General features: G+C 45.0%; 1 protein-coding gene across 4 annotated transcripts in view; it reads left to right on the forward strand.

Moving 5' to 3' along the window:
- Positions 1-14417, forward strand: part of igsf9ba (immunoglobulin superfamily, member 9Ba) — a 55325-nt gene extending 40908 nt beyond the window's left edge. For 2 of the 4 annotated variants that reach the window (XM_019874355.1, XM_019874354.1), the window contains exons 17-20: positions 1828-1914; positions 3280-4902; positions 9287-9420; positions 11783-14417. In XM_019874355.1, the coding sequence (XP_019729914.1) occupies positions 1828-1914; positions 3280-4902; positions 9287-9420; positions 11783-11985 (2047 nt within the window). In that variant the 3' untranslated portion in view covers positions 11986-14417. Of the gene's footprint in view, positions 1-1827; positions 1915-3279; positions 4903-6667; positions 6711-9286; positions 9421-11782 lie in introns of those variants that run through there. The other 2 variants (XM_019874357.1, XM_019874356.1) reach the window with 2 other exon arrangements.
- Positions 14418-15404: the final 987 nt, after the last annotated feature.

Here is a 15404-nt window from a genome sequence, read left to right on the forward strand (position 1 = left end):
TCCGCAGTCGTGCATCTTCTTTTGCACCAGATTTTCTCCACATATACACAGCATAGCATAGCAATCCCAAAATACCAAACATGCCCCATTGCGGCTGTGGGGTGGCATAGGCCAGGACATCAATTCAGTCCAATTGGACAGTTCTGTCCCTTTTCCATTGCACTGTACCTCCAGGTTTAATTTTGTTTAACAAGGTAACTTTACTACTCTGCTCGCTTATCACAATTTTGGCCTCTTGTCTTCTAATTGGCCAATTTACAGCTCTGCTGACGTTGACACGGTCTTCATGCATCTGTATTGGGCACAGCGTAGCAAATTAAGAAGGTTGTGAATTACAATGGTTGTTAGCCTTGCTAGATTCTCCTGTTGCGATCACCGCTAGCCTTTAAAAATTCATACCGAGCAGCACCACGGGACCGGCGGCAAAGAACAAGGACAGCAGTACCAAGTGGAGCTCCATCTTCATTGCCAAAATGTTGCGTCCAAGAACTTTGTCCATACCACAACACGCAGCAACCTCATGACACCTGTTAAAACAAGAAATATGGGTTTCCGTGAACTCTTTCCATAGCGCAAAAAAGGTTGGGGACTGTTGTACTGTGCAACATCAACAACGTCACAATTAATTACCTTTGATTTGACTTCCATCACGTTATAGTCAACTACAAAAAAATGTTGCTCGCTCAACCCCACTAACTGATGCTTATCCATTAGTACCAAGTACTATCAAGTACTATAATCTACTACCTGGTGAGCCAGGGATCCGAGAATGCTGAGCTGATACCATACAGCTGACAGTTTCACCCCAAAATAAAAAAGAAAAAGAAAAAAACAAGAAACTGTTGCGGTGCCATATTCCCAGATGCTTGCCTATTATTTACAATTCAATCTTCATCTCAGTCTTGTCTTGGATGAAAAGTGTGTTCAGAGCAGCATGGTATTTCATTGTATCTGCGCTCCATACACTGCCACTCGCTATTGAGGTGCTGTATTTCTCATACCGGACTCCCAGAGTTCTCAACATAACAAGGACTATATCAGCTACTCGCTGGTTGCTTATTGTCAAGTAGATCTGTCATTGTAGCATGTGAGTATATACGTGTAAAAAAAAAAAAAAAAAAAAAGATAAATTGCTAAAATTAGCATTACATTTTACTCTGGGGGGTCACCACGACCTTAGTCTTCACTTGGATCAAATTAAAAAAAAATACAGAAAGTCCAGTTTCAGTAACCTACTCTTAACATCCACTTGGCTCATTTACCAGTTGCCGTGCATACTTGGAACAGGTATCCATCAATGGCAGCCACTATGTTAAAAAGAGTAGAAATCTGAACTTTGTACAGTCAATGCATATCTAAAATAATCCAGGTCATGATTTTAGGAGGTGCAAAAGAACATGCATTGCTGTGAGCATGTGCATATAACGGGCAGATTCGGAGTTCAAAGCAGAAAGCAGCCCAGTCAGCATTTAAAGCACATTAGCCCAAGCAGCATTGTGTGCGCGTGTGTGTGTGTGTGTGTGTGCGGGTGTGCGTGCGTGTGTGTACTGTATTGATTTTGTATATTCATATGTGTTCTTTAACCTCAAACACTGTCCACTCTGCATGACTGTCAGTGTTTTATTTTTCAGCAGCGTATTTAACGTACAGTTTGTATGTGTGTAATCATCTGTCTATGTCCCCAAAAATAAATAAATGTCAACCTGAGTGCGCTGCAACTGGAGAAAAACAGGCTCCTTTGTGACATTAGAATGCGAACAGGCCTCCTCTACTTTCCTGAAACAGTTAAAGATGAACTAGGCCCATGTTGTTTGTCTCCCGCCGCAGGCCTCCTCTCACCCCTTTGCCCGGGGTAGAGCCCTGCTGGGACGAGCCTGCCAGGAGCAGTTTCTTGCCCCCGCCCGCCAGCCCCCTGTGAGTGTGCTGCACTGCAATGGCCTGGCATGCATGCTTTCATACAGACATGACCTTGTGGCTTTTTTGTTCTGGTGGTTTTACATGTGGAGACATTTTTTTAAGATGCATGTGCAGTGACTATATGGCAGCTATGCTGCTCCTGGTGTGGGCAGATCAAGGCTCGGTCAAATTTTCTTGGTTTGTAAGTGTGTCATCCCAACTTTGTTTCTTAGCCGCTGTCCTGTCCAACATTTTCTAGTCACCATTCACTTGTCTTTACAATCATGATTTGTGGCATCTCTAAGGAAAAAAAAAAAAACAATACATGTGTAGCTGCTAGCAAAAAAGATCCATGCACCCATACCATGAAAAGAATCTATTAAAGTCACATTTAGGAAATGTGGATTTCTCCCAAAAAAGTTTATTCAGTCATGCTGAAAAAAAGCCTTACATATATAAATATCTTTGTATTTAGCTTCGGTTAGTCTGCCTTAGGGCGGCCTGGTGGTCGAGTGGTTAGCGCGTCAACCTCAATGCAGAGGTACTGGGTTTGATTCCAGCTCCGGCCTCCCTGTGCCTGCGTGGGTTTTCTCTGGGTACTCCGGTTTCCTCCCACATTCCAAAAGTATGCATGGTAAGCTGATTGAACACTCTAAATTGTCCCTAGGTATGAGTGTCAGTGTGAGCGCGGATGGTTGTTTGTCTGTGTGTGCCCTGCGATTGGCTGGCAACCGGTTCGGGGTGTCCCCCGCCTACTACCCGAAGACAGCTGGGATGGGCTCCAGCACGCCCCGCAACCCTTGTGAGGATAAAGCGGATCAGAAAATGGAAGGATAGTCTGCCTTAAGAGGGCTTCATACATACAGAACCTTTAAAAAAAAAAAAGATCCCACGCATGACGAGGAAACCCATGGCATGTGTGCTTACTGCTCTGTAGTTTTTGCTTTGCTCCAATGCATCTTACCAATTGTTGTTTTGCATCTCAAAAGTCCAATACCAGTTGTGGTTGTTGGGTTTCCGCACCGACACTTAGGGTAGAGCCGTCCAATCTACACAACGTGTACAAAATGATGAAGACTGCTAGGATGAGAGGCCAAACATCCTTTAAGCTGACCAGAACAGTCCAGTTGCAACTGATTCAATATCCTGAGAATGAAATGTCCCGGAGAAGTAAAAAATATTCACAATCCTGACGTACCCCACACCACAGCCAGTGCTAAGGGTAATTCGACAGACATCCAAGAATCAGACCCTAACCTACTTTGACTGCAAGGGAGGAGACAGTCTCAAATTTGGCCCCACTGTCGGTACGTGTGTACCCTACTTTCTGATTTTCCTCCCAGGTTTTTAATGAAACCCCTTCTCTGTCCCTTTTTATGTCAGGTTGTCATCAGGGAAGATTAGCCCGGAGAGCTCCCCACCATCTCGGCCACGCTCCATTTCCTCCGATGGTTCCCACGGACCTGGGCTGTATGTCAGGAAGCTGCCCAGCCCCCAGCGGGACAAGGACAAGGAGCTTTCCTTCTACAAGAAAACCAAGCGTGCCATTGCTAGCAAGAAGTACAGCGTGTCTAAGCACGAGGCTGAAGTCACCACACCAATCGAGCTGATATGCCGTGGCCCCGACGGCCGCTTCGTCATGGAAACTAGCCCACCGCAACGTCGCATCCAGGGCTTCCCCTTCGCCGAGGAGTCCGACCTGTACCCCGAGTTCCGTCAGTCCGACGAGGAGAACGATTTCGATCCTGGGCCTCTGCCGCCCATCATGCCCACGCTGCGGCCCCAGCTCTCCCCGACATCCTCCAGCCTGGAGTCCACGCAGCCCCCAACCTACAGCCCCCACCTGCACAGGGCCATGGAAGGTATGAGCTTTGCAGAGGGCAGTGCACTTCACGCCTCAGGGCAGGCCCCGTCCGCCCGCTACAGGGGCTTCCCTCATAGCCCCTTCTATGGGTATCTCGGCAGCCGCGTTGAATCAGGGATTGCACCACCATTCTACATGCCTGACATCAGCCCGCATAGCTCCGCTCTGTCCTCCCCCCCGGGCACCGCTGAGGGGCCCTTTGGCTATCCCTCCATCCCAGAGGAGAGCGGAGAGATGGAGCACCATCAGTACACCGCCTCCGGCCATTCTCTGTCTCACACTCACAGCCCTCCCACTCGCTCACCTGAAAGCTGGCCGCCTCATGCGTTACCCTTCCTGGGTCTGGAGGGTCCAGGCTTCATGCTCCCCCCTCACCATTCTTTACATCATCCTTCAGACATGCCCGACCCACCCTCGTACCTCTCTCACTCGCTCCCGACCGGTCGCCTCCACCTCCCTCCCCTGACGGATCCGACAAGCCCGAGACTCCTGCAGCTGGAGGTCCCTGTGGCTCCCCCAGGCAGAGACCGGCCCCCGGGGCCTCCGGTTAGGCGTTTAGCTATGCAACAGGCCCAAAGTCTCGGCCAGCTCAGACACACGGCCCACGGAGTGGGTGTACCAGTGTTGCCTTACCCTGACCCGGCAGCCCGCGCAGGGAGCCCAAGCACAGCCCCCAGTAGTAGCCCCCAGTCTTGGCTCAGCCCGAGGGCGGGGCGCCGAGCAGACCCCAGCCTGCCCCCCTTAGTACTCCAACCCTCTCGCCTGTCCCCGCTCTCCCAAAGCCCACTTAGCACCCAGCCGGGTTCTCCAGATATTCTAGTACGCCCACCTCCACGCACCGGCATCCTCCGCACCTCTCGGTCTCTGGAGATGCCCGAGCTCACCCTGCAGCCCTCAGCCACCTTCTCCCGGAGGTCCTCCCTGTCCGCCTCTCCCACGCCGAGTCAGAGCGGCAAGCAGGCCAGCCCTGGTTACCACGCCGCTCACATGTCCTACGCCTCCACGGCAGCCAGTTACCCCTCACAGTCCCCCTCTCCCCCGCCGGAGGGTAGGGATGTTTTCGGGCAAAGGCCGTCCCAGAGAAGGACAGAGGAGGAGATGCTACCCTCAGAGCCCTCCCAGCTCCAGGTTTCAGCCTCAGGGTAGGTGATCATTCCACCAGAGAATAGTGTCTCCCTGTCTGCTCCATATATTCCAAGTAAATATGACGTAAATGGCTCCATTAAGAGATAATTAGGACGCATATTGTTCATAAATATGCAGAAGGCATGTAATAGCATTGAGCACGCATGTGTATCTTAATTCGTCTCTATGTCCAGTGAAAAATCCATTTAAATCGACATTGAACTTTTGATAGTACAGGGTCAGGCAAAATGATCTGACACATTTGCAGGTTAAATAAAAGGCAAATAAAGTATAGAAACAACAAAGTGTTTTTATTTTCGAAAAGTGCGTATCATGCCATTCTGTCTCACAATGTTTTAAAAATTAAGTGGAGTTCTGGCGGTGCGAGGTCAGCCAGTTGATTTTCGTTTCAATTCAGATCCAGTTGCTCTGAAGTTTGTTTTGATAAACGTTTCCACAATAAAAGCACGATGCTCCCCAGTCCAATTCATGGCAGCAACTGAAAAAGAAACGAAAAACAATGGCATTGTAAAGCAACAAAGCAAAATGGCATTATATGGGGAAAAAAATGGCACTTTATGTACTTTTCGAAAATAAAAACACTTTTTTGTTTCTTTATTTAATTTGCCTTTTATTTAACATACAAATGTGTCAGATCATTTTGCCTGACCCTGTATATTTGTTGGATAATATTGAGTCATAAAATAGACTCCTTTTCATAATTAAAAAAAAAAAAATCAAAGGTCATGTCTTTAGGAAAACTATTTCCTTGTAGTTCAACCTTCAGCTTAACTACTTTATTACTGGAGACAAAAGTTGTTTTCAACTGAGTTAGTTTTGAAAAACAGTATAAAGGTTAAACACAAATGTGTTCACATAGAAAGTAACGGACATAGAAATCTGTCAGCATCAGATAACGGTTAAAAAAATGTTTTGTAGTAACGTTATAACTGTCGATATGTAAAAAAAATAAATGAAAAAATAATCAAACGCTCAAGTTGTAACTTGAATGAAGAGGCAGGAATGCAACACATTTTGCTTCGATTCTGAATTCAATAACATTCAGGCATTCGTCTTCATAGATTCCACTGTTGATATAAAAAGCGTACCGCAATATCACTTTTAATGATCAAACATGGATTAATTTCATAGTGGAACAAAGTATTGTACTACATATTATATATGGATATATTTTCAAATTTGGTTATATGTCTGTAGTGCATACAAGTAAAATGTACAGAGGGGTCATTAGTCTGTCCAGAGTAAAATCCTAATTTTAGTAAAAAAAAAAATGACATGAAAAAAACCCCACAAGTCAACAATTAAAACAATGTAAAATGTGTCTGTAACTAAGCGTGCCTTTTGCCGGGTGACTACATATTCTAACGCTGCCGCGAAAACAAGTTAATTGCGCTTCTTTTGCAACCTCAGCTGTCATAAAGGACCGCCCGCAGTTTTTTTTGCTTTGCTTTAATGTTAGCATCTGTAAAAAATTAACTAGCCATTTAGTTCCAAGTGAACTTTGCACCTCTGGAAATCACAATTTTGTGTCTGATATCTGTGAAGTTTTTCGAGAACGTGTTAACCCCATATGCAGCAATTTAATGCAAAAAATGTACAGTAGAAAAGCCCCATGTTCTTAGTGGCCCCTCTCGCCAACAGTCAAGCCAAGACTGACTGTTGCACATCAATGATCCCCACAGGGCAAGTGGTAGCAGTGTGTAAGACTGCTGTTTGCTAGCGGGCGAGGGTCTTACCTGATTTGTCTTTGATTGATCTCAGCTATCTGGGCAGCGTTGTGACCCGGCCCCCCACGCCGCAATAGGTAAGGGTCGGGACCCATGTTTGAGAGGGGAGGGGGTCAGCAGGTGGAGGGCTCAAATCACTCTCTCCTTTAAAGGGGAATCACTTTGGGTGGTGCCTCTGTGCTGGATTCAAGTGAGCGGCATTCATGGTAATACCGTAATCATCACGGCCGCAGGACGCATTTGTCAATAGTCTCACTAAGGCAACGTAAGTCTGCTGCGGCACAAGCTGTGGCCATTAAGGCTTGCGAGTGGCTTTGCTCGACCAGTTTACCTGTGCATAAATAAAAAAAAAACCAAAACAAAAAAAACAGCCTTGAATCAATAGAGGACGCACTTGAATGATAGAAAGGAGTATTCCCCTTTAAAGATTTGTTCCATGTGCAAAATGCCATGCATGCATTCTCTAAACTTCTCTCTATATGACCAAACAAATAACAAGAACAAGTTGATTTCTCTGTCACATTTGTGCTTTGCGTTCTTGCCTTCCGTCATGTGACCGTTTTTAATGGCCATCCTCCTCCTTTCCCGTCATGTGACTCGTCCCTCTTAACGGACATTTTCCTCTTCCTGCCATCTCGTCCCGTCGGCATGGTGAAGCCTCTTGTGCCGCAGTGTTCATGTCGATCAACGTGTGCTGTACCGTGTTCATTTCTATATGGAAAACGTGCTGCGGTTGATCAGCACGCCGTGCCCACACCCGCCCCCCCAGATTTGTCCTCCCCTCTCTCTGCTAATGCTTCTCACTCTCTCTCTCCACAGCAGCAAGTGATGGACGCCATCTTTAAAAAGATCAGTTAATCCACAGCATGACCTCACTGAACACTCGAACCTTTTGGCTCCACTTTGAGCATCAATTTAAATGTTAGTTTGTTGCTTGTGTCTATGAGGGCTGCAACAACATGTTCTCAACTCCAAATGAGTGAAAATACACAAATCTGGATCCTTTTTATAAAGACGAGAAATGTATTTATTAAAGGTGTATCCATTGTGTTCACGTATCGGCCTTTAAGGACACGGGGGCGACCATTTTCCCAGTTTGCAATTTGGCAAAATGGACCACAGAAGAACAGAACAGGACAGTAACAGGATATTTTTATTATTATGCTTAAGATGCTGACTGTTAGCTGCCAGCCGATCACAGGGCACATATAGTTAAAAGAAAAAGTATGTATACCTTTTGGATTATTTGGATTTCTGCAAACCGTATTTTCCGCACTGAAAGGCGCACCTAAAAGCCTTCTATTTTCTTAAAAGCTCACAGCGCACTTTAAAATCCGATGCACCTTGTGTATGGTCATTACGGTAATATGTCAACCCCAAAATGGCTCCTTGCTAGAGACATACATACAACGCAGAGTTCAAACTTAAGGCGATCGCTTTCGCAGTAGAACACGGAAATAGAGCAGCGGCAAGAGAGTTCAACGTTAACAAGTCAATGTTCTAACTTGCTGTTGGTTAAGTGAACTGTGTCACTGCTTTATTAAATAGGTTTTACTGACATCTGATCGTCGCGATATAAATCAGGGTGTAGTGTAGCGTAGGTTCTGGGGTTATTCCTCCTTTCGCTCAGTCAGCTGGGATAGGCTGCAGCAATTCTCGCGACTCTCTTCAGGATAAGCGGTGTTAAAAATGGATGGATGGATGGATGGATGGGTATAAGGCAATCTTGTCAAGTTGATTGAATTCCAGGCTGACTCCGGACACCGATTACCTCTTGGAGAAGTCATTAGCCTGGCCCTATGGGTTCACATTTTTTTCCAGCTTGTACTATGAATGCTTACCTGATGTGTCCAAACATTCAATTATTCTTGTTTTTTAGTAGTAGGTTAGGAACACTGTGTTTCCTTGCCAGGCTTGTCATTAACAGGAATACTGACCGGAGACGATAGACCAAAGATCCGGTCTGATGTATTTTAACAGCAACGAGCAAAGGGATTCAGCCATTCATCAGCCCATGATGCATTGCATGCCAACATGATGCCGGCCGGCCCCCATGTCGTGATTTCACTAGAGTAGACATTTCTTTTTTCCATTTCAAATATTTTTATGAATACAATTCCAATGATTTTTGTCAGTGTTTTAAGGATCTAATACATTAGAAGTGTGTCACTCAAAGCAAAATATTGAGGAAAATCTGCCTTCTTTTTACCCCGTCCATCATTATTAAGACATATTAATTATTTTTTCCTTCATAGGAAAAGTGATCAATTTTGCCTTTCTGAAGCAGTCATTGTATGAAGGCTGAAACCCAAATTAACTGACACTGATTTTATGAAACCCAGCAACAAATTTACACTGCATGTGGATTTAAATAGAGCAAGCGACTGTGGGAATCGGGTCCTTCATCGAATGACTGCTTTGAGTATATCAACTGTTTCTCTCTGTCTTCTCCTGTCATACGTCATTGTGTCTAACGCTTATCATCCATCAGTGCTAATATAATATGTGGAGTTTTTCAGACCACTCAGTAGCAGTGCCGGTGTGCCGCCATTGTTCTGTATTTTCACTCAACTATAGAATAGAGTGTTGGATTAATGCGGGGACACCGTGTGCTGTACCTCTTTCTCTCTCCTTTTCTGTATGCTCTCCTCAGGGACCCTCTAGGTGGGGCTAGTGATGCTGCTGCCGGGTCTGAGAGTCTACCAGCACTGCTCCACCACTGTATCACAAAAGCTAAAGGAGTGGCCACCAACAACAATAACAACGCAACCTTCGTGAGGAGAACCGGTAAGTTCTGATTTCTATTCCAACGTTTTCAATACGAATCATCGTGTTGCGCGTTCACGGTGGAAAGTTGGTGTTTATCTCGGCTGTCTTGTGAAGAGAGTACATCCAGAACTGAAAGATGTTCAGTTCTGTTCAGTTCAGATTTGAAGATCAGTGTTCAAATCAACAATAAATGTGACCTGTAATTGGCAGGTGAACATTCCAGGGTGGAACTCATCTGTGACCCTAATGAGGACAAGTGCTATAGAAAGTGGTTGGAATTATATGCATTTTTTTTTACATTATGATTACCAAAACGTAAAAATGATTTAAATACATGACCAATGTATTTAATTTATGGCAGCTGTGGCATTATTCTTGTACCAGAGAACAGCGTAGGAACAGAATAACTCTTGATTAGGTGAGTTTGAGAATGGCCAGTAGTCAGAGATTCACTGCACAGAGGTTGGATGTCTTTCTCATCACATGCAAACTGTGCCCCAGTACGTTTGGTCACATACAAGAACAGGAGATCTTGCAAGAAGACCCTGACCGGTTGATTTGGACTGCAACAGTTCACATCTGACCGATTGAACTGCACCTTCTTCTTTCTTTCTTTAGTCCTCTTGCACTTCATGGCGCGTAGAGCCAACCACAGCTACCAGGTCTCTCCATCTGGGTCTATTGTAGGCAAGATGTTGAGCTTGTGCCAGGGTCAAATTGCAGGCCCCAAGGTCCAGGGCGATTACATCCAGCCAACGAGTGCGAGGGGCACCTCTGGGTCGTCTCCAGCCAGCTTGCTGGGGGTTGAAGGTCAAGATGGTGCTGGTTAGGTGTTCCTGGGGCAGGCGGATGACATGGCCATACCATCGCACTCGCCGCATTGCTGCGAGACGGGAGGCTGGCGGCTGTTTGCTTCTGTCTCTTAAAGCCTTATTTGTGACATGCTGGGTCCACGAGATACCTTCAATCCTCCTGAGGGCCCTGGAGTCAAAGCCATCAAGCCTGGCCGCAAGAGTGTTATTCAGTGGCCAGGTTTTGGAGCCGTACAGGAGGACGGAGATGACTGAGGCATTGTAGACTCTCAGCTTTGTTGCCCGGGATATGTGCCGGTGGCGCCACATCGGTCTCCACAAGGACTGCATGACTGAGGCTGCTAGGGCACGGCGACGGTCGACCTCTGTTTTGAGGTCTCCATTGTCGGTCACTGCCGAGCTGAGATATTTAAAAGTGGAGACAAAGTGGACAGGGGTGCCATCAAATACAAAAGATCGTGGGTCAGGTCCATCGCCAACGTGTCAATTCTGTCTTGGGCCAACTTATCTTTAAGCCAAGCTTTTTGGACTCCTCATTGAACACTCTTGAGAGCCTCACGAAGCTGATCGGCAGTCTCTTCTTCTTGGTTGGGACTCCGAGGGATTTTTAGGTGTTCCAGAGGGACCCATGGTCCACCGTGTCAAAAGCAGCCTTGAGGTCAATAAAAGCAACGAATAAGTGCCGGTCCTTTCCCAAGCCTTTTCTATTAGGAGTCGGAGAGCAGAGATGTGGTCGATGGTGGAACGGTCGTGCATGAATCCGGCTTGTTGTTGGCGGCGTCTGCTTCTGGTTGCAGGTAGAGCTCGTGTGAGTAGAATGCGGGTGAAAAGTTTACTGGGGATGGAGAGGAGCGTGATGCCTCTATGGATGCTGCAGGTCAATTGGTCTCCCTTGTGCTTCCAGAAGGGTAGTATGATGCCGCACCTCCCGTCATCAGGCAATGACTCTGTGACCCACACATGGGTGATGATCAGTGTGAGCCACAGGATGCATCCTGAATCTGTTTGTGTCAATTGTCCATCAATCCGGTCATGGTCAACTGCACAGGTTGATTGAAGGCAACTGGACTCAAAAAGCCTTCTTTGGTTCCAATTTTCAAGTGGGAGTCTCCCTATGGATGTCTTTAGTGGGTGTGTGTCCTGAGGGTGGTAACAATCGGGTTGTTATTGTTGTTGACAGGCTCGGTTTGAGAATGACCATTTTGCATCCCAAGTGCTCATTCACCTGCCAGAGATGACTCAAAAGTGGCCACTGTTCCCATGGAATGAGACAATTCAACGGGGGATGTATGTCAGGACGTTGTTCTCAGCAAGCAATAAGTCTTCTGAGTCTGACAAAGTTGGCTTTCTTCAAACCTTCGACATTGTTGTCCTCCAAGTACGTCCCTTATTTTTGAACTGCAAATGAACTGTTGGCTCTGGACCCGAAGAGGTTGCTCTCCAATGTTGTGCCAAGAGTTTGTGTAGGGGTTGCTTGGTCTCTCCAGTGTTGCGGTCACTGCATCGAATCAAATGTTGTGTCTGGTGCATCGCCCGCGTGCTCTCACAGCCCGCCCTCCTCCCCTCAGGTGCAGCTCCCTCTCAGACCCAGCAGCCATGCCAGACGCCCCACCGGGACGAGGTGCTCAGCAGAACGTGGAAAAGGCAAACCAAGAAGAACCCCTATCTCTATTTGACGTCCTTGCTGCATCGCAGGCGCTCCGAGGATGACCAGACGAGCATCCTGACCGACGCTGACTTGGAGGGCCCCAATTACGGGACCCTCCGCTGACCTGCTGGCCTGCCAAGCCATTGAACTCGATTAAAGGCCACCTCAGCCCGCTCTGCCCCCACCCCCACCGCACCCTGATCTTAGTATCAAGCTGATAGCTTTCTTATCAGCGCTCGAGTTGATGGGGGTTTAACGAAGGCATCGACGTGAGTACATGAACAATTGGTTTGGCTTCCTTCCATCTCACTTGAAAACATATGATGTATATAAATAGTCAAAACGAGGGAGTGAAGTTGCGTTCTACAGTAATAAAGAAGTCACTCACGCAGGAGGGGGCGGGTGAGGGTCCATATGTTTTTTCCAATGATACAGTGTACTGTTATGCTCCGGTGCGACTTTTCCTACAATACAAATAGCGTCAGTATTCAAACACAGGGTTCTTACCACCAAATATACCTCAGAGTAAACGCAGAGTTGCTGTAATTCTTGTGGTATACTGTACGTACTTGACCTTTTTACATATGGAGAGAAAAAAAAAGAAACTAATAAGGTTTGGATCATGCGATGTACTCGCTTTTTTTTTTTTTCCCGACACTTTAGCTAGCCTTTGGTTCTCGCTATTAGCTTGTGTTTATTTAGCGGTACTATCCACTGAGACTGTCTTAATGTGTCAATGTTACGTGGTCGGACTCACCGATGGTCGGTGGTTTTAGACGAACAGGGTGACCAGTCGTAAAATGTCGAGTAGGATGAATTTCACTTGTGATGCGTGGCACATCTGGAGGTGCCTTTTTTTGCCTTTGCGCTCGTCTTTTTTCTAGCTTCAACTTGCCTTTTCTGTCGCCTTCTCACATTAGTTTCGTCGAGGAGGACTCCAATACTGCTTTGTTCTTCTGTTTCGCCGGAAAGGAAGCATGACTCCTGTTTTTAGTTTAGTTTTGTTTGTTTGTTTGTTGGCTTTTTATAGCTTGGGCTGCGCATTCCGAGTTGACATGAAATGCACAGGGCTACCAAAAGGGAAAGAAGGCAAATAAATAAACTAATAAATCAAAGTTCATGCAGACGGAATAAAGGTGCTGCATGTTAAATACCAAGCATACAATGCCTCATAATGCTGGAAAGTGCTCAAAGCAATGAATACAGTGGACCCTCCGGAGTCAAACCGAGTCAAGACATACTGAAGATGTTCAAGCGTTCAAGAAAGAAACGATGGAAATGAGTGAAAAACTCAAACGTTCATCACAGTCTGTTCACAATCTTAATTCCTCAATTGCATGTATTAAATGTGAGTCTGGATAGTCTGTTACTAACCAAAATAGCAGCACCTACCGAGGCACGTAAAGAGTCTCTCAGAAGAATTAGTGTGGAAGCTTTGATGGTCTTATGCCATTTGGAGACCGGATCATTAACAACGATTAGCATTCCAGTGGACTCCAATCTGTGGTCACTCTCAGAAATCTAGTGTGCGTGAAAGTTTACGCCCCTGCAAATGTAGAAACAGGGTAGTAAATGTAGAAGCTAGCTGGATGGCCGTTCACTGGCAGTTCACTTCCGGGTAAGGCTAGAATTGGAATGATCGAAGCTAGGAGGATGGCTGTGTGTTAGCAACTCGTGCTCGGCGCTAATTGTGTTCACTCAATTGCATATTATGTTACTTTCAACCTTTTTGTCTTCAAAAAAGATGGTTAAATTCCAAATTGAACAACTTTTGCGACATTCAGATTTTGAAGCGTCACTTCAATCCTTTCTAGGGATTGAATTTTTCACCATCATAAAATGCTTTTAAGTCACATTCAAACTAAATTAATCATGATTACAAGTGTAGCAGCGTGCCAAAAATAGCCGTTCGATATGTACCTTGGGTCTTAGGTCATGGTTTGGTTCACATCAGGGACAGTAAAATGACAAAATGCACAACCATTCTCATATCTTGCTTAAATAACAACAATTTCAATCAAGGACGCATAGTAAAATTCAATTTCCTGGGAGGCAATTCTCCAATAAATGAAAGATTTTCAAAAAAAATGCACAGTTCATCCAATAAATGAAAGATTAAAAAACAAAATGTACAGTACACAATAAAATAAAAATTAGTCTAGGATAAACTTATAGCAGCTTAATTAGTTGTTCTTTTTATGATAGGACAATGACAATTTGGTCTTTTTTTGGAAACTAAACGAGATAGACAAGTTCAAGAAAAAACACTACTGTATACCTCTGGAGGTTTATACCGAGAGATTTATTTTTTTCCTTGCTGCATTGATATTCATATTGGTGTGATGTCATTCCAAATGAATGAACAAATATTAAATACTGTATATCGTTAGCCACGACATCCGCTATCCCGAGGCTGAGCTGCACTGTCAGAATACAAATACACACGTCGTTACCCTTACCTTTGATGAGAAGCATATGTTTTGTTTTTAGTTTCTCTGTTGTCATTGCCATTTGTCTCTTTGGCTTAATCTTATGGATACGCACAAAAAAAAAAGCCAAAGTGTAAAAAAAAACAAAAAACAAACAAACACTCCATTTGACTTCCGTCCGAATCTCGAGGGTCCACTGTACTCAACCACAAGCAACAGCAAGACTGTTTAACATATGTATATGACTTTCTGGCTACTACTCTGTATGTTTGTTGATTTTCTGACACTAGCCGATAATGAATGTATGCTTTTCGCTGTACAGGAAATGAATGTCCCGGTGTCGCAGTGCATTGAATGACCGCCGACATTGTTTTTCTTTTTTTAAGGTGCGGCCTATAAGGTGCAGCCTGCATCCAGGCCAAATTGTTCGGCACTGTTAGTCCCCTTTCCGAGCCCTATTTTTAATGCTTTTTTCAATCATACAAATATGACAAGCAATTTGCCACCAATGAAAGGTCAAAGCTAATGGTTGCCTGAAAGTGAACACCCACGCAAATCGGTATAAGAGACGGTGAATTAAGAGCAGACACAAATCTATATTTGTTATGTACTGTACATGTATCGTATTTGTAAAGAGAAACCGCGTTTTATGGGAAGACCTTCTTGTAATGACGATGTATAAAAAGGACGTAGAAAGAAATTAGATTATATAAATATATTAAACACACACAAAAAAAGAACAGTATTTGCTTACAGTACTGCTTTAAGTGGAAGCATTTTAAGGTGCCTCGTTTGTCTTGCTTTTAGCGCACATGGTTTTACCCCCAGAGGAGTGAACGTAATAATGTTAGCAGCGTACGGTGTATTGCTTCTGCTTGTACATTTTATCCTGTGAAAATGTTAAGCTTTAGACGCAGACTTCTATAGTCACTTTCACGCAAACCCTGCAAAATTCCTGCTGTGACAGTAGGGCTGGGCGTAATAACCTTGAAATATAATCCCCCCCAATAAATCGGATATCCGATATCTACCAAACTTTTCCCCTTTCGCTTGTAGGAAAAGCAAAGAAAAATGATATTATTTAAAATAAGTTTCTCCCATCACTAAACAAGC

The sequence above is a fragment of the Hippocampus comes genome, unplaced genomic scaffold (assembly GCF_001891065.2).
Source record: "Hippocampus comes isolate QL1 unplaced genomic scaffold, H_comes_QL1_v1.1 scaffold125, whole genome shotgun sequence".
Taxonomy (NCBI): Eukaryota; Metazoa; Chordata; class Actinopteri; order Syngnathiformes; family Syngnathidae; genus Hippocampus; species Hippocampus comes.